At 35.4% G+C, this 18,485-nt stretch overlaps 1 protein-coding gene across 14 annotated transcripts in view; it reads right to left on the bottom strand.

The window, feature by feature from the left end:
• The window catches only part of LOC6040746 (gamma-aminobutyric acid receptor subunit beta), a 144,688-nt gene that overhangs the window by 67,521 nt on the left and 58,682 nt on the right, over window positions 1-18,485 (bottom strand). For 11 of the 14 annotated variants that reach the window (XM_038263979.1, XM_038263973.1, XM_038263982.1 and 8 more), the window contains exon 4: window positions 13,423-13,490. In XM_038263979.1, the coding sequence (XP_038119907.1) occupies window positions 13,423-13,490 (68 nt within the window). Of the gene's footprint in view, window positions 1-6,359; window positions 6,428-13,422; window positions 13,491-18,485 lie in introns of all 14 variants that reach the window. The other 3 variants (XM_038263981.1, XM_038263983.1, XM_038263978.1) reach the window with 1 other exon arrangement.

The raw sequence follows: 18,485 nt of genomic DNA, 5'->3' as shown, positions 1-18,485 counted from the left end.
CTGGCAGACAGCTGGAAAGTTAGTCACACGCACAAAGATAGAACGAGAAAGGGATAGTAGGGTAGGCGAGTAAGGAGCGCATTTTGAAATCAGAATGAAATTAGAAATGAATAAAAAAAAAATCGCACACACATTTAGGGTCCCAGAAATACGAAACGCAACGGTTAATAAAAGTGAAGGATGGATGATCAAAAGAACCGAAGCAGCAACGGGGTTTCAACGGAAAGGAAGAAGATTATTTCATAAACACAAACACAGCGATTCGAGTATATATGTATGAGATTTTTTAATAAAGTAAAACTGAATTGTAAAAACACGAACGTAAATAAAGATTACAAATTAAATTTTGCAGGCGGGCAATGGGTCACGTCCTGTAGTGACAGTTTTTCAAATTACTTTATTTCACGTTTACATTTGTAGTTGTTTTGTTGTTCAGCGTTGGCTCTGTTTGTTGTGATTGGTAGCTGGCTGTTAACATTTGCATATCTTTGATGAATATACGTACAAATATAATCTGTTCTGATATATGCACTAGTAGATGGCTTCATTTTTTTTTGTTTCGTACGTTATCGTATTGCTTCCAACACAAACTCAATACAGTATACAGTATGTGTGTATCAATAATACTTTGATTTGGTTTCCACTAATAATGATGATGAACACAACACAAAAAAAACGAATGCTGGGCAGTGGGACACGTGGCAGAAGCGTTCGTCAGAGTCCTCCCGTGGTTCGGAGGAGTGGCTTAACCACAGATGTAATTTATTGCGATTTTTTTGCCCCCCCATTCAGCCTTAAACCATTAATAACAGCGGCTAAGTGCGCAGTGGAGCGATTAGGGCTCGGGGTTTTGCGTGTGTGTTTGTGTGTTGGTATGTGTGGCTTAATTGGCCAGCAGTGGATTGATGTGGCGGTGCTCAGTGACCTATTATGATCGGTTGATAATAATTTAGCGGGATCGGTCCGCGTGTGTGAGAGTTTGACCCAATTTTATCGGAGCTGTAATTTATTTGCTCAAGTACATATATTGAGTGAGTAATTACCAAACTAATAATTTGATACATTTGCATTGTTACAATGTGCTGTAAAATCCAACATCATTATTTGCATGGCAGCATTTAAAAGGATTGAAATATTATAGTTTTTTTTTCAGATATAAACATTTTGCACTGTAATTTTTAGTGAAGATTAGATCGACCTTCTCTGATTAACCTCAAATTTTGTGGGACTGTCAATACTATCAAAACATGTGAAGAACCATCTCGTTTTATAACAGATTTTTTGTGCATTTTGAGAAAATGAAAATCATGATTTTCAATTATCTTCATTTAATAACACTATAATTTTAAATCACCAAACTGCTCCCAAGATTATTAAAAAAAAACACTTTTAAGGGTGCACAGCAATCAAGGAAGTTGTTGTCTTCTTATTCCAGAATTGTCAAACTGTAACTGCAACAATCTGATTGCAAAAATAGTCAAACTTTGTTGTTAATAACATTGAAGACAATACTTTAGGGGATATAGTTTTGAAGATATTTAAAAGTCTGTAACAAAAATCTTTATGCAAAAGTTAAGTAACAAAAATCTTGGTGATACAAAATTTCCTCTAGATTTCTAGAACAAAGTATTGGATGTTGCTGGCTTTTAAAAACACGATTTTTAACTAAACTACATCAATACCTCAAAAGTATTGAAAATGCATATAGGACATTTATGCGATCAAGGGCAGTACAGCCTTTTGAAGTTTGGCTTTTTATAAATCGGCCCACCAAAAATCATTTTTGCTACATCCTAATACATAGCTGTATCGTATGTGTCTGGGACATTGCATTTGATATTTTGTTAAAAATGTGTTTCTATTGATTTTTAATTTCCTGGAAATTATAACAATATAATTTATTTTGACTAAATTTTAATAAAGTTTAAAAATGTTCAGAAAAAAATAAATTTTTGCTTGTTGCCTTCCTCACCTTACTGAGGAAAGGCTATAAAATCACTCGAAAAACGAAATTCTTAATTGAACCTCCTTGACCCACCTTCATGTATACTTATCGACTCAGAATCACTTTCTGAGCAAATATCTGTGTGTGTGGTGGGATGTTGATAAAAAAAATTGCACTGGATTATCTCGGCACTGGCTGAACCAATTTAGACCGTATTGGTCTCATTCGATCCGTCTTGGGGTCCCATAAGTCGCTATTGAAAATTATTAAGTTTAGTAAAGTACTTCAAAAGTTATGCTAAAAAACGATTCTAGCAAAAGTCCGGAAGAATGTAAAAAGGGTGGTTTTTGTAAGAAACCCCGTCATGTTATACATTTTTAGAAAGGTATTCAAAAGACTTTTCCAACGAGTTTGATTTTGAAGATCTGACAACCCTATCATAAGTTATAAGCACTTAAGTGTTATTTATGAACTATTTAGAGGCCGGTTCTCAAATATTTCGATGAAAACGTTGTCCGGATCTATCATGCGACCTGTCGATGGATAGGTGATCAAAAGACCTTTCCAACGAGTTCAAAAGATTGAAGATCTGTTAACCCTATCAAAAGTTATAAGCACTTAAGTGTTATTTATGAACTTTTTAGAGGCCGGATCTAATATATTTCGATGAAAACGTTGTCCGAATCTATCATGCGACCTGTCGATGGATAGGTGATCAAAAGACCTTTCCAACGAGTTCAAAAGAATGAAGATCTGACAACCCTATCAAAAGTTATAAGCACTTAAGTGTTATTAATGAACTATTTAGAGACCGGATTTCATATATTTCTTCGAAAACGTTGTCCGGATATATCACGCGACCTGTCAATGAATAGGTGATCAAAAGACCTTTCGAACGAGTTCAAAAGATTGAAGATCTGACAACCCCATCAAAAGTTATAAGCACTTAAGTGTTATTTATGAACTTTTTAGAGACCGGATCTCATATATTTCGATGAAAACGTTGTCCGGATATATCATGCGACCTGTCGATAAATAGGTGATCAAGAAACCTTTCCAACGAGTTCAAAAGATTGAAAATCTAACAACCCTATTAAAAAATATAAGCACATAAGTGCCCTGAATTATGAAGATCTGACTACCCAATCTGATGGTATGAATAATGAATCATGTTGATAGAACATTGAATGGTCAGCCCTTTTGTATCTATTTTGGATAGCATTACTCTCTAAATGTGAGGAATATTCTTTAATTTATTGAACATTCCGAAAAAATGAAAATTTTAAATGATTTATAGATAAAAAAAGAAAATTAAAAAAATGTGGTCAAAAATTGTTATAATCATCAAAACTGTTTCGTTAAATTCAGATAACTCGTTTAAGATTGATACACACTCCTTATGTTCATACATCAACATTTTTGTTTATGTATATTTTATTGACAACTTTGTAGAATAATGATATACGCTAAAAGGTAATCCTGCAAAGTTACAAAAATACATAATTTTAAAATAAAAAAAAATCCAAATGCAAAAAATGTCCTTGACTAGAGAAGAACAGTAAATTTACCTTCTAATGAAATGTCCCATATTTTTTTACAGTCAAGTAATAAAAGATAGCGTAGGTTTTGAAACTATCTTTATTTTCACCGATGAAAAATACATTTTTTTTTATTTGGAGCAGCCTTGACCGTGCCCGCGCTGACCAATTTTACAAAAAAAAAAATCTTTTCATGGTCCTTACATGAACATGATCCAGACCTTCGGGTAACCGGTCCCGTGCTCCGTAGGATTTAACTATGTCAATTATTTTTGCAGAATCATGTGTTAGGATAATTCCTTGAAGTTTTGTATCATTTCCGGCATTGTTTTGACAACAAGTTTTTGTTTTATTGACCAAGACCGGCTCCGTGGCTTAATGGTTACGGCTTCTGTCTCACAAGCAGAAGGTTCAGGGATCAAATCCCGGTCGGTACCTTTGAAATTTGGAATCATGAATTTGAACTTTGAATATGAACAAAAACGAAAATGAATCAGGTGGGATTCGAACTCACACCTTTGGAATGGTGGTCTGGGACGCTAAGCAGTCGGCCATCAGAAGGTTTACACTCTAGTAGTGAATTGATCCGTAGTCTTGAAACATGCTATCTTCTCATATTAAATACGCGCTGATCCTTGATTTGCCTGAGGGGATTAGAAGTCTAAATATAGATCGAGTTTCCTTCAGATGCTTGCTTCTATGTTTAGGCGGGGCCGAACAATGCCGGAGCGACCTCGGAATTGGACCGCAAGGAGCTCTGTCATTCTGAAACGGGTCGTTGGAAGCAGCGCGAGGGCTATCACCACCTAATACCCGGGACTGAGATAAGTTGTATCAGCATTCGGCATATACAAAGTCTGATACAAACTATACTTTCCCATAATTTCGCTACCGGTTAGCGGGTATTGGATTGGACCACACACACACACACAAGTTTTTGTTTTATTGACCAAATACTCATATATACCAATAATCTTAAGATTATTTTTAAGAATAAAATATGGGTTAAACCAGAGCGTTTGAGTGTTACATAAATACTTCATTAATTTTTGAGACGACATCGTCAATTTAAAATTCACCACATTATCCTCATCCGCAATGATGAACGATCCGTTGCGTCCGCCTACCCAGCATCCAATAAATTGCATGAATATAAAACAAAAAAGTACAGATTGAAAGAAGAGAGTGAAAGAGCAAGAAATAGACACCATTTTCGAAACTTGGGAAAAATCTGACAGAAAGAAAGAAAAAAACAAATGAAAAAGTGATTGAACTGCAAAACGCAAGTTTATTAAAAACTTTCGAAACGAAAAGATCACGATTAACAAACACTTTACAGTTCCGTTAGTAGGGCTGACGCAGCAGCAATGTTTTCCCCGTTCTATTTGCTCAACTACAACTACTTGGAGTTGGTCGATGTTTTTCATCGAGTTGGAGCTCTCAAGTACAGCGAAACTTGGTTATTGCGTTTTTGTTTTGATTTCGATTTAATCCGTTGGTAAAGTAATTCGCCCGTTTAAATTCACAAAAAGCGGAAAGAGGTGGGGTTATATTTATAAGTATAAAATAATTTGGATGTACATAGTTCCACAGAAAGCCTACTGATAAAAGTTGACTATCGATTTTCGGTATATGCTGGCTAACTTGTTTCACACTTTCAATGTTGTACATAGAGACTAACATAAAATAAGAAGGAAACTGTGTAGGGGTTTAAAACGAACTCTTTGGGCAGCTTGGAAAAGCTAGGACGATGCGTGATATTTTCAATGTTTTGATTTAAATTTAGTTTCTTTCGATTTGCGGTTTCGTTTTGTCCCGTTAGGTGTACAGTTGGGGCAAATCGAAACCTGCGGGAGGGATTCAACTGCAGTCGTGTTTAAATTTCGAGTTCGATCAAGTGAAATTTGGATGCACATTGAGAGTGGAGGGACTCAGAAGGAGGGACGGTTTTGGGGGGCAGTTTGAAATGAAAGTAAAACAGACTTACAGATAAAATACTGATAAATGTACTCTCTCGTGCATGCACACAACCAATGTATTCAGGGTTGTGAGACGCAAACTAAAAAAATTAAAATGAAAATTATTACGGAAAAAAATAAACGAAACTCAAGATTAGTTGAAACGGTTTTTCATCCGATCTGATCGAAACGTTGCTTTTTGGGTTTTGTTGCAGGCAGAAGCTACTTATGGACATTTTGTGGTACTGTTTTTCAAGTATCTTCTCGTGAAATGCTATAAAGTTACATGTTTGGTGGATAAAATGGCAAAGAAAGACGAATGCAGTTTGTGGGTTAGTTTCATCTTTCGCTGCTACATTTGCCGGGACCATTGACATTTGGAGCTTCGTTTCGGTCAAGTGATTGAAAAATGTCTCAGCACAACATCCAACACAGTTAGGAATTGTTAGAAAAACAACTCATAGTGGTACTCTCGCATAAATGTACGTAAAGATCGATCGGTTTCAACTGAAGGTTGAGTAAATACAAAAAACAGAAACTAATATACAAAGCGTATACATGTTCGGTTAAATATATATATATGTAAAATCAATACAGTTTGAAAATAGCATATCTCATTATGCAGTTATTTTCCGAGTATAATATACACTTGACATTAACAACAGACAGAAAGATAAATATTTTAAAGATGGGCCAAGAGTTCTGGGTGGTTTTGCTGGTGGATTCTGGAATCTGGCCATGGCTTCAAACCTACTGATTTAGATTCTTTGTGAATCCACTCGCAAAACCAGCCCATTGCTGGAACTCTCGACTCCACCCGTTCAAGGCTAGTTTGTTCTCATGAATCTTCTTGAACTTCTTTTTTTTGTGGATAGTAGTAGCATTAGTTAGTAGTAATATTTGAAGGCTTTTAAGTACCATTAGAACTTCCGACACCGAGCTGATACTCAGCACATACATTGTAACACCAACTTCCACCGGGGGACCTGTAATCAGAGTTTGCAATTCGATATGAATAGCTGTTCACAATGGTCGATTGGTTTGTTTTGTTTTGGGGGGATTGTTTGTTAAACTGCATTTGATTAGTTAACACTTTTTTTTCTCATTGAAGGAGGATAAATCCGAACAAAAATCGTTTCCCTATGCTAGCACGAAGATGTAGTTTGATCTTCTTCCACTTAAAGATTCTTTGACTGTTTCGTATTCCCCGTACAAGTTATTGTTATCGATCTGAGGCGCTGATGGAACTCAAAATAGTGAAACAAAAACGGAATGGTTTTATGTAAAAAAATCGGTACTTGCTCACAATGTCTGTTACATGAAAACCAAATCAATTTTTTCGTAGTTTGGAATAGTTTTTTTTTTCATTGTTGATCTAACACTTGCTAATACTTCATCAATCTGGCTCTGTCCACTCCAAGTGTCACTCATTAACATTCTAAGCTAGTTTGTTTTTTTGCATATGTTGGTACTGTGCTAGAAGTAGACTAGCCGACGAGATACGCTATCAAGCTGGGCGGAGCTGAGAGCGATTTGCACGAGAGAGACAGAGCGGGAGAACGAGATAGAAATACTGTGTGATTGTGTGAGTATGTTAAAGATCTGTCAAATTTCTACACGCGTACGCGAACAGTTCAAATTACAGATACATATTTACAAGCGTCGATTGTGTCCCCATCGCCTGCACACGTGGTTCAATTTGTAAGTTACTGGTGCCAATATTACTTTTTGTGGCTTTTCATAAAATTACAGTTTCAATAATTAACAAAAAAATTAAAATCAAGGTTAAATAAGAAAACTCAAGCAGCGCCTTGGCGCTGAAAAAAATAACAGTTTTACAAAAAACATATGGCAGTACATTGAAAATCAACGCGAGGATTAAAACTGACAAAAAATAATAAAGAATTACAGAATTGAAAATATAAACAACTAAACCGGTGGTAAACAGGCAGGTTATGGAATTTATCGTAAATGCAATAGATGGAACGTTTAGTGCTGAATTGCAACAAACATGATTTTGATAGTAGCACTTACACAAAACTAGATAGTAAATAAGTGTTAGAACTATCACTGAAGATATTTAGGCGCACAGTATACTTGAAATTTTTAAAGCAGCATCTTTTAGTACGTTTTTCATTCATATAAAATTCGTAAAATACCACTTCTCATATTTCTTAAAAAAAATCCGTTTAATACTGAAGGGGGTACTTATCAGAGATTGTTCCCTTCCCGGAAGGACCAAAGCGGATTACTTATGTGATGACGTTGCTGGCAATAAACAGCAGTTTCCTCACCCCATCGTCCCCAAGAAGGAAGACAGAAGCTGTGACACGTGGTCTGCCCTTTAGCAAAGGACAATTTATGGGTTCCCACAGGAAGATATACCGCTGGGGTCACTAGGTTATGATTTTGTAGTATCTTTTGAGTGAATCTTGTTTGGATTGAAATATTTCCAAAAATATTTTTCCTCTCCAACGAGGCTCTGTCGAGTTGGATTAATACGACAAGTGGTGAAAAAATCGAGTTTCACATTTGTTGTTGCATTTTCTGAAAAACACATTTGAATCTTAGTTTTAGTGAAACGTTGGTCAAACGTTGGAGGTTTATATGATTATTTAGGAAAGGAACACAAAATATAACCAACGAAAAATAGTTGACACTTTGGCTCATTAACGAGGGTAAATTAAAATTTAGAGGGCAAAATCACTTGGGAAAACATGTAGGTCATGGGTGCTCAAAGTTTTTGTATGGCGGGCCAAAAAATACAAAAATCAGATGAAGTTTTATGAAATTTAATGTTTTTTCATAAATATTAGGAACAAAATGAGTTTGTTTTCAACGGTTTCGTTAAAAAAAATCTAATCAACTATATCAAATTTATTAAAATCATCAAAACTAAACAAATCTTTCAAAACTATTATTCATCAGCTTATTCCTGTAATTTTTCTGCAAAATCATGCCTCAAAAAACATTGCAATCAAGCAAGGCCGTTTCTAATATTTTAATGAGAAGTTTATATTCCACGGTCTGGTCTAGGTCGAGAGGTGGTTGGTCTAGGTGAATGCTGAGGACTAGCGTAATTTCTCAAATATTTTGAACATGATTTTTTAATTAATTGTACTTAAATTTTCTTTATACTTTTTATGTCTTTTAAGGGTGATACAAACTTTTCAAAATAACATAATTTTATTTCTAAATGAGCTTCAACTGTTAAAATAACTAATGGCTATTTTTCAAGTTATTCCTCCAATTTCAATAAAATTTAAAAAACGGCGTTTTACTAAAGTAAAATTTTGACGATTTAGGACTCACTTTTAAAAAAAGTTCGATGAATTTTTTTACGGGAAAACTCTTTCAAACTTTTAATAGCAAAGATTCTTTGACCAAATGTTTGTTTCGTAGGTATAATCGGGATTGAAATATAAACAAATAATTCCTTTTTTCAAAAAATAAAAAGATTAAAAAAACCATAAACTAGACCTTTATTTGTAAAAATTACAAAATAAATGGGCCCATTTACATGATCATTAAAAACGGGTCCGCGGACCACAATAAATCATCTCGCGGGCCATACTTTGGTCACTGTTGTTGAAGTACATTTTTGTTTTATTTTGTGAGGGTAGTACCGGGCATTTTTCTCCTTCCATGTTTTATCTGAAATTTGATGTCACTTTTGACCAATAAGTCCAAAATTAATTTTGCAAAAAAAAAACAAAATAATCATTTATCAGAGCTCTAAAAGAGCTCCCAATATATCTTTTGTCCAAAACTAATCCCTAAATGGCAACGTTAAAAAAACTGATGTTTAAATGTTTGCCCCGACGCTTTTGATAAAGTTAGTCGTAGAAAGCGCGATTTAGAGATAAATTTTCAGATGAATTTTAGAATTTTCAGGAAAAGTTACATTTTCTGAAACACCCTATTCGTGAATCACCCTAACTTCCAGCCAAGCAAAAATTGCTTCAATCTGTTTGTGAAAACTCTCACAAAAACACCCAAGCTCGAAATCTGCCCATCTTTTTCAGAAAATCCATTTTTCACTTAACCTAGCGATCAGTGTGCACGGAGAAAAATCGGTTCCCAAAATGGTGAACAAATGTTCATGAATTTTGGAACCTCGAACAAAGTGTTCAATATGCGTGGTACGTTTTTCAAAAACGTACCATGGAATTTGGACACCTTCGTCGTAGTCCCAGTTTTCATGGAAACTTGTTTACGATTTTGAGAGTTGATATTTCTCCGTGTGTTGCGCTATAAGCGCAATATTTAATTTGACATTCAAAGAATTTTTAAAATATCGTAATTTTCATCCTGCTCCCTAGCTTCCAGCAGTTGACGAAAAGCTCCCTAGGATTTGTCAGTCGTCGTCACCGAAAGCCGCAGAGTTGGGCAGACGGAGACGGCAAAGTTTCATGACGTCGACAATGGCGGCGATGATAGTTTGTTCGACCAGCCCTGCGCGCCTGCTGAGAGCAGAAACAGAAACGTCAAATCTCATAAGCTTCTTCTGCCAGGGGGGTGGGAAAATATACCGTCATCACACTCAGTTATGGGAAAGTTTTTCGAAAGTTTATTTTTTTTCAGTCTTATTCTTCCTTCTCTCTTGGTGGTAGTTTTGTTTTTGCCGCATGTTTCACATTTCATTTTCAATCATATCGTTTCATTTCCGGGCACCCTTGTCTGTGCGCACTGGAGTGTGAGTATGTGTGTGTGTGTGTGTGTTCTAGTGTTGAGTGGGTGGAATAGTTTTTCCGCAATCCCATCAAGTGGACGGCGGTGTGCGAACGTAACACCACCCACTCCCTGACCACCTGGTGTGGGGAAAAATTGTGCTCCGGGAAAATGTGGTGGAAGCTTTTTTTCTTCTGTTGCATTTTCCGAACTTGGCTTCCGAGAGAATGTTGTGTGCGGCTAGGCTCAATTGAGATGTCTTTCGCTGTGTGTGTGTGTGAGTGTGTTTCAGTGTGCTCTTTCTATTGTGTAGGTGTGGAAAATAATTCAAGTGGAAATCGAAAAGTGTTGTTTTGATTTGCCAACATGGTGGAAAACGTTTGTGGAGGCCAAATACAGCGCGGTTTGAAGCTCAGTGAAAAAAAGGCCACTTCAAAAGTCAAACGATAACCACAGTGAAATGCACACTCACACCGACACACACACTGTGGCCATGTGTAATCAATACAGTTGAAGTGTGCAAATAGGACTGCACATTGAATTAACAAGGACGGTGGTGCTCATTTCGTGGAAGGGATTTGACATCGTGCCAATTGAAATCGGTTTGCTCAGTATCACGGGGGAAGGTTTGAGTTTTCTATTGCATGGTGAGCTGATATTTCCGACTAGGAGTGATCATTTGATGCAAATCAGAGTCAATATTTTTCATGGATATGCCATTTGTTTCGTAACCAATTAAACACCTGATTTTTAGTAGAATTGTCCTCCCAATAAAATGATTTTCAAAATCGTGAACAAACATACCATGAAATTCGAACACTTTTTGCGATTCTCAATTTCATGAACGCTTGTTTACGATTTTGGTAGCAGATTTTTCTCCGTGTAGATTAGTAGTTTGCAGAGTTAAAAATCATTTATTTTATGTGCAAAATTAAACTCAAAATTGTGAACCTTTTTATAATGACTATAAGCTAATTAAATATTTTTACAAATTTTTGGTGACATAAAGCGCTGAATTGAAAAAAAAAATCCACAAACGTTTTCTAAAAAAATGCTTTTTATTGTTACCTTGTAAAAAAAATTGTGAATTAAAAAAGGCAAAAAGCAAAAATGACAAAAAAGTTTATCAACAAAATAAGAGCTTCTCCTTCGATCGGGTGTGCCAAGCGTTCTGTTTTTTTGTGTAATACTGTGTTTGTTAGAGCTGTGTTTACTTCCAAGAAATGTTTAAAGAAATATTTGCAAAATCACGTTGCACCAGATGTGTGTTGACACGGCGAGTGTGTTGTGATGTGAAAATGAAATGTGCACAGAACTTAATTTTCTTGGGGTTGATATTATTTTTCACTTCTACCGATTTTTTTTTCATTACGGTTTGTTGTCTTTGAGGGGTGGTAGATTCTACGGACCGTAACTTGGGAAATACTGACTGTGTAACTATTTGTAGGTGAATGTTTACTGTGAGAGTGTGTTAGGTTATTTGATGCTTTGCTTGTGAATGTTTATATATTCTTCTTTGGAAAAAAATTGGTTCTAATATTTCAAGAGATATAAAAAAAGATATGTACATATATAATTGTATTCTCCTGAGGTTGAATATTCATGAAAATCTAGTATTTTAAAATGACCTAAAGTCTTGCCTAAGCTTAGGTTTATTTTACTATTACTAAATTTTATTTTTTTTAACTTCACATATTATTGTATCTTTGTTTCAATTACAAAGTTAAAAATGATTTTTTTTCGAGCATAGTAATTTAATGTGACGTAAGCGCCAAATAAAGTTAAAACATATTTAAGGTGGACATACGTCACTTAGCATTATTTCGAAATTTTATTTTTAATTTCAATCACTAAAATTAAAATTGGCCTAAGTGAATTTGTACACACGCAGTCTATCTTGCTCATCCCAAGTAGCGAATATCACCCCTGAATAAATTCACAGTAAAAAAATCATGGTACAGTGAAAACTCTTTTTACGCGGTGCGTTACGTTTCTCTAATTTGTCGATTGCTCTGGAACGACGCAACCTTTTTGCAATATTTCAGAAGCAATTTGTAGGTTTTGTTCAGATCTACAAAACGCTGTTTGAAGCTTGCAAAAATATTGCATGGTTTAAGAGAAATTTACGAAATAAAAAGCGTAACGAAACCGCGTTAAAAGAGGTTTTCTGGTGTAATTATACCTCTTAAAATATGTAATTTTACCACTTTTCTGGTGTAATGTCACTTTTTCAGTCTGAATTGAGGTAGAATTACATCATAAAAAAGGTACAGAGAAACCTTTTTTTACGCGATGCGTTACGTTTTACTAATTTGCCGATATCTCTAGAATGACGCAACATTTTTGCAATCTTTTAAAAGCATTTTGTAGGTTTTGTTCAGATCTACTAAACGTTTTTTGAAGCATGCAAAAATATTTTATGGTTTAAGAGAAATCGATGAAATAAAAAGCGTAACGCCTACGCGTAAAAACAGGTTTCTCTGTAATATTAAATCTTACACCTTCCACATTTACACATTTTTTACTGTGTTCACTGACGTGAGCAGCATAGACTGTTTGTTTACAAATCTACATGTCATCCGATCATAATATTTACCTTTTTTGAGGGTGGTTTGGCTTTGCCGTAGGTAAATGGTTCGCAATAGCTGTCAAAACTGGTCAATATTATGATCAAATCACAAGACAAGTTTGTTATTTTCACGGTGTTCTTTTCAAATCAGCTTATGGAGCTGGCTGGCACTCTATACAGCGTTGAACGCAGGATCGGAGGCTCTACCAGCGAAATTTAAAAGTGGCAAAACGTTCAGCCTGCTTTCAACGCAGTATTGTGGTCAACGCTTAAGAGTGTGCAAACCATTTCTAAGCAAATTTGCAACAAGGCATAACCTTCGGTGTAAACAAGCGCCCTTTTGAAAAGTTTTCCTAGATATTAAAACAGATAGGACCTCTTTTGAGGTTGCAAGGCAAAGACGTTCAAACGATTTGGTATTGCAACTTCAGAAATCGCAGCTTATTCGAGGAAAACAATTTCAATGTACCGTTGTGGGTTAGCAAACCCAAAAAGATTTTTTACATTGTTTTGATCGATTTGGTTTTTTTCTGTATTAAAAACATACGGATTTTAAATGGGTTTCGATACAGGAAATACGGACAGAACACAAAAATCAACGTAAAAAAGCTTACTAACAAACGGAACGAAAGGTTTGAGAAAAAACTAATAATAAAACGAAAACAATTGACAAAAAATAAATACTAGATAATGATGGTACGAAAGGTAATCAAAACAGGTACGTAGTCATAGTAGTTGTACCATTTTAACTTCTGACAGCGAACTGATAGACAGCACATACATGGTGACTCCCACTTCGACCGGCGGTCCTGAAACACGGATAACGTGGCAAAAACATACGCGTCATATATTATAAATGTTTATATATATATAGGTTATTGGCAGGCATATATATGAACGAGAGAGAGAGAAAGAGAGAAAATATATTTATGTGATTGTTGGATAAGTAGAAAAAAATGGGGTCAAAACAAAACATTGGATTCATTAGCACTAGTTAGAACAACTTTCAACTGTTCTTCACGCTTTCTTCTGTTACTTCTCGAAGCATTTTTTAAATGTTTTTTTTCAGTTTTAAACACACGATTACACTTAGCAACGGGAAGCTGCTCAACTTTTGGTCAGTTTCTGGGGGTGGGGCTACCAGAGGGGACAGCCCTACTTGTGTGATAGCCCCTCCCCTTCCTTCCATCGAGACTGAAGCTTTCGAAAGCCGCCCTACGTCATTCATCATCTTGAGTCGTTCTTTTTTCCGCTCTCGCGTTGCTACTAAACCGGTGTACACTTTTGCTGATAGCTTTCAGGGTTTGTTAGTGATGTTTTTCTTCCTGCTGGTAGCATCATTTCGGTTTCATAACATCTAGATTTCGGCACACGCACACACTGTTTATGATATATTGCGTACACAAGTAAGGTAAGGAAAAGAAGACAACGTTGGGCAAAACAACCCACAAGGAAAAAAAAGCTCACAATTCCGCTGTAGTGGGAGGAGAAAAATAAAAGGTAATAGAAGTAAAAAGAAGAAGAAGAAAAAAAGGCAGATATAGAGAAAAGCGACACACACAGACACATTCAATAAAGTTATCTGCAATGACGGTTGTTTTTTTCGTTTCGGTTTTTCGTCCAGCAGAGTAAGGGAAAACCCGGGGAAAGGCTGGCCGGTGGGTGGTAAATTGTTGTCCCCAAGAAGGCCCCATTGCAGCGGCACTGTAGCAGAATTGGGTGGGGCTGGACTGCTCTTTTCTGTCTTCAGAGGGTAGCAGGGAGTCCAGGGTGGGCGTGTTTGTGTGGACTGTTGGAGTGTGGGCTCTCTTTATGGCCAGGCAAAACATAACACGTGGTTGAGATTACAGTGTTGTGACATTTAACGGAGATTTAAAATTAGATTTGAAACCAATTTTAATCAAAATTTATCAAAAAATTGCAGAAAATTAAACTCGCTACAGCTTAAGGACAAATCACCCATTGCTGAAAAGTGTGAAACCTTTGGGAAGAACTAAGATATAAAACAATAAAAAAAGTGTGGATCAATTTTTGCCTGGCCACATCCTAAAAACATAATTACACCACCTTAAAAAATAACAATAAAGATTTTATGTAGAAGGAAAAATCTACATGAAAAAAGAAAAAAATCGATTATCGATATTATACTGTACTAAACTTTCATGACAAAACTGTAATCATAGTCAAACAAAAATATGTTTAAAAATCAATAAAAAAAATAATCATAACAACCCGATCGAACCTGATCGTCACGCATCAGTGTTGAGTGTGCGCTGCCTCTCACACAACGACATCGATTGCGCTCCGTGACGTCAGAGCTTCCCATTCTGGCTCCTTTGCGAGAACAGCAGCTTGATTCACACACTCACGCAGACGTACAGTCGAGATGATGGGGAGAGAGAATCGGGCTCAGTGAGAGTAACTCGTCGATCTCAATAAAAGAGAGGGATTTTTGCTGGGAGGTCACTTGCAATTTGTCTAGTTTTAGTTGGTACACGCAGAAAAATATTTTGTAAAATTATTCGAATTTTAATATCGCATTTATTCAATCGAACTTCTACTCAAACATGCCTTAATTTTTCTGCGAGTACGTGTAAACGATTGATTTCACCACATTTTCGGCGTCGACACTGCGACCGACTGTGTAGTGGTGTGCTGTTTGTTCTGCGTTGCACTTAAAAAACATGACGAAAATAAAGTTTTTAATTAAAACAAACACACTCACGATGACATCGCGGTTTTTGTTCTCTCTCTCTCGCGGTGATGACGCGACAGGGAGAGAGAGAGAGAGGGTGCGCAAATAAAAACAGCTGTTTAAACTCTCAACTCTGTGGTTTGGTAGGGAAAGCTGGTTTTTTTGGTGGTAGTTATTTTTTTTGTGTAGTACTCGGGAATTTCCCACCGGCATCGTTGTTGGTCTTGTTGCATATTACAAATTTGGGACAGGAAAGGAATAAGGCTGCCATCACCGCCACCGATAAAACTCTCTTAAAAATAAATATATTTTCGTTCTCGTTTGTTTTAAATGGTATACACACATTGTGTAACAGAAAACTTTGAAACTATTCTAGAATATCGAATAATATTTTTTTATTTATGTATGTTTAATTTGAGATGAAACTTTTCAGGAAGATTCTCTATGAACAGCGCTAGTGATTATTCACGGCAAAAGAATTGACATTTCGCGGCATGTCAATTTAAATCGGAATTTCACGACATTGTATAAACTGATTGAAGTGCAATGGACAAAAATCTATATTAAAATATTTGTGCACAAGAAAAATACTGTTCAAAATTGAAATAGTCCAAGACACCAAATATTTACTGCATATATGATTATAAACTTAATTTTATTACATTTAAAGAATTTCCATCAATTAATAGTTTAATAATATAATTATACACATATTAACTTATAGTAAAATAAATTAAAAAAACTAAAGATTATCAATCTTTTCATGTTGATTTATCCTTATTAGAGCTGGGACTTCGGATATCCGGAGAATTTACATTTTTTTCTATATAAAATCAAATTTCATCTTTTTATTCAAACGAAATCAAAAGAGATATACGAAAATCGTATCAGAACTGAAAATTATTTGGATAAAATTATTTGCTGAACCCAAAATAGATTTAAGAATAAAAATGTAACGGATCGAATAGTTTTTCGGATAATAGTATTGGGCCATAAATCATGTGATACAAAATTTAATGTCTTTTGAAAACCTGTAAAATTATTTTGTTTCATCTTTATGTCACCACACAGTCGTGAGACAAAGCTGACTTATTTAAGTTAGTTCATTTTCTAATAGAATTATTAATGCTGCAAATTATCCGGATATCCAAAGTCCCAGCTGTAATCCTTATTTTTATCTTATTTAACCTAATCTAACATATTGATTTATCCTTCAAATTACTTTATCATGAATTAAAAATAACTCTAATAATATCAAAATATGAGAACTTTTTTGAGTTTACTCGTACATTATTCTTCGTTTTACATTTAGTTTTCCTCAGAGATTTGAAAATAAAATAACTCAAGCTGCTGTTTGCACTCGAGTATTCAATGACTTTATTTCACTTTTTTATCAATATTTTTAAAAATTAAAAAAATGTTCAAATGTTATGAATTGTTTTAAATTTATTTTATAATGGTGTGTTTGAAATCAATAATCATCCTTTAAATACACTGAAAGACAAATTTCATTTGATTATTTCAAATTTTGCGGCATTTCACGGAGAAAAATCAGTTCCGAAAATCGTGAACAAGCGGTAATGAAATTCGGAACCACGAACATAGTGTTCAAATGCCATGGAAGGTTTTCAAATTTGTTCCATGAGATTTGGATACTTTGTGGTTCTGAATTTCATGAACGCTTTTTTACGATTTTGGAAACTGATTTTTCTCCGTGTCTATGGCCAAAGAAGCCATTTAGCATTGTTGGCTTTCAAATAAAAGTCTCGGTATTAATTAGAGGGATTTTCAAAATTGTGATCTTTTTTAATTGCAAATTCGATCTCAGGCAAAGCAATGGGTTGCTTACACATTCACATTGGTCCATTTACAATTTTGCTTGATTATACACCAAAATAATTTTTTGAGCTTGTGAACTTATTTATGGAAATTCGATTAAAAAATACTATTTAGTAAAAAAAGTATGCCCGTGACTATAAAAATGCAACCTGATTTTTTTTGAAAAAATAAAAATTGTGATTTTAGAAATTTTACTGTTAATGAAAAAAGTAGATCTATTTCCGATATTTTGTGTAGAATTGCTAACGATCTGAAACTTGAATTCCACCCAAAAAAGTGTTAAAGTGTTGGCTGTGGGTTCAAAACACCAAATTAAAAACTATTCAAGATTTGAAAAACCTTCTTTAAATTTTTAAGCAAAATAATAATTTTAAAATAAATGTTTTTCCAAAATGAAGAGTTAGGAATTTATATTCGCGGTGCAGCAATTTACTCGCCACGTAAAACTTTGCCGCCAAACTACTGTTTTCTAGGGCGTAGCCCGAGTACAAACAGAAGGAGCAAAAAAAAAACATTGTCACTTAATTAAATTCGTTTGGCAGCCTTTTTCGAGAGTTATCGGTGGGCGTGTGGGCAAAGGCAAGGTGTAGGAAATTAAAAGCCGGTGTAGTCGTAATTTTTTATTGACATGGGTGCGATTTCAAACTGTCAGCTTATTTTTTCTCCCCAGAGTCGGACTTTTTTTTTCTCGTACCGAAGCAAGTCCCTGTGACGATGTACAAACAAAACTCACAACCAGGTGCGGGAGCGAAAATTAAATTTGTTACAGAGTTGAGTTTCGTTGCGGGTGTGGGTGTCTCATATTTCCTAGCCAACATTTCCTGACACTTCTATCGTGTAGTTTTTTTCGGTGTGTCCATAAAACCCGAAACTTGTTTCATTAGTAAAGTTTGTGCTCCCGTTTTTTTAACACTTTTTTTTTCCTCTGGCAGGTGAGCGCGCGTCTGAATCGTCTGTGTTAATTGACTATGTGTATGTTTTTTGCGGCACACTACTATTGTTATCTTCCTGTCTACGCGGTAAAGTCCTGGCACGACTACAGCGTACAATACGTCGTCAGCGGAAGTCGTTAAAAGCTCGTTTGAGAGCTTTTCGTTCGATGTGCTTCGAGATATTGTTTCACTCAGTTTTTCTTCTTCTTCTTATTTTTTCATCCGGCGAAACAAAGATTGCAGTGTATCCAGGGTTGTTTTGAGGGAAAATTAGGAAAAAGGTTGAGTGGCGTTCATTTGCCCAATCAATGTTCGAGTAACTGACACGGTGCCAGGGA

This window comes from Culex quinquefasciatus, chromosome 3, assembly GCF_015732765.1.
Source record: "Culex quinquefasciatus strain JHB chromosome 3, VPISU_Cqui_1.0_pri_paternal, whole genome shotgun sequence".
In the NCBI taxonomy this organism is placed as follows: Eukaryota; Metazoa; Arthropoda; class Insecta; order Diptera; family Culicidae; genus Culex; species Culex quinquefasciatus.
This window is presented reverse-complemented; position numbering and strand designations above follow the sequence as displayed.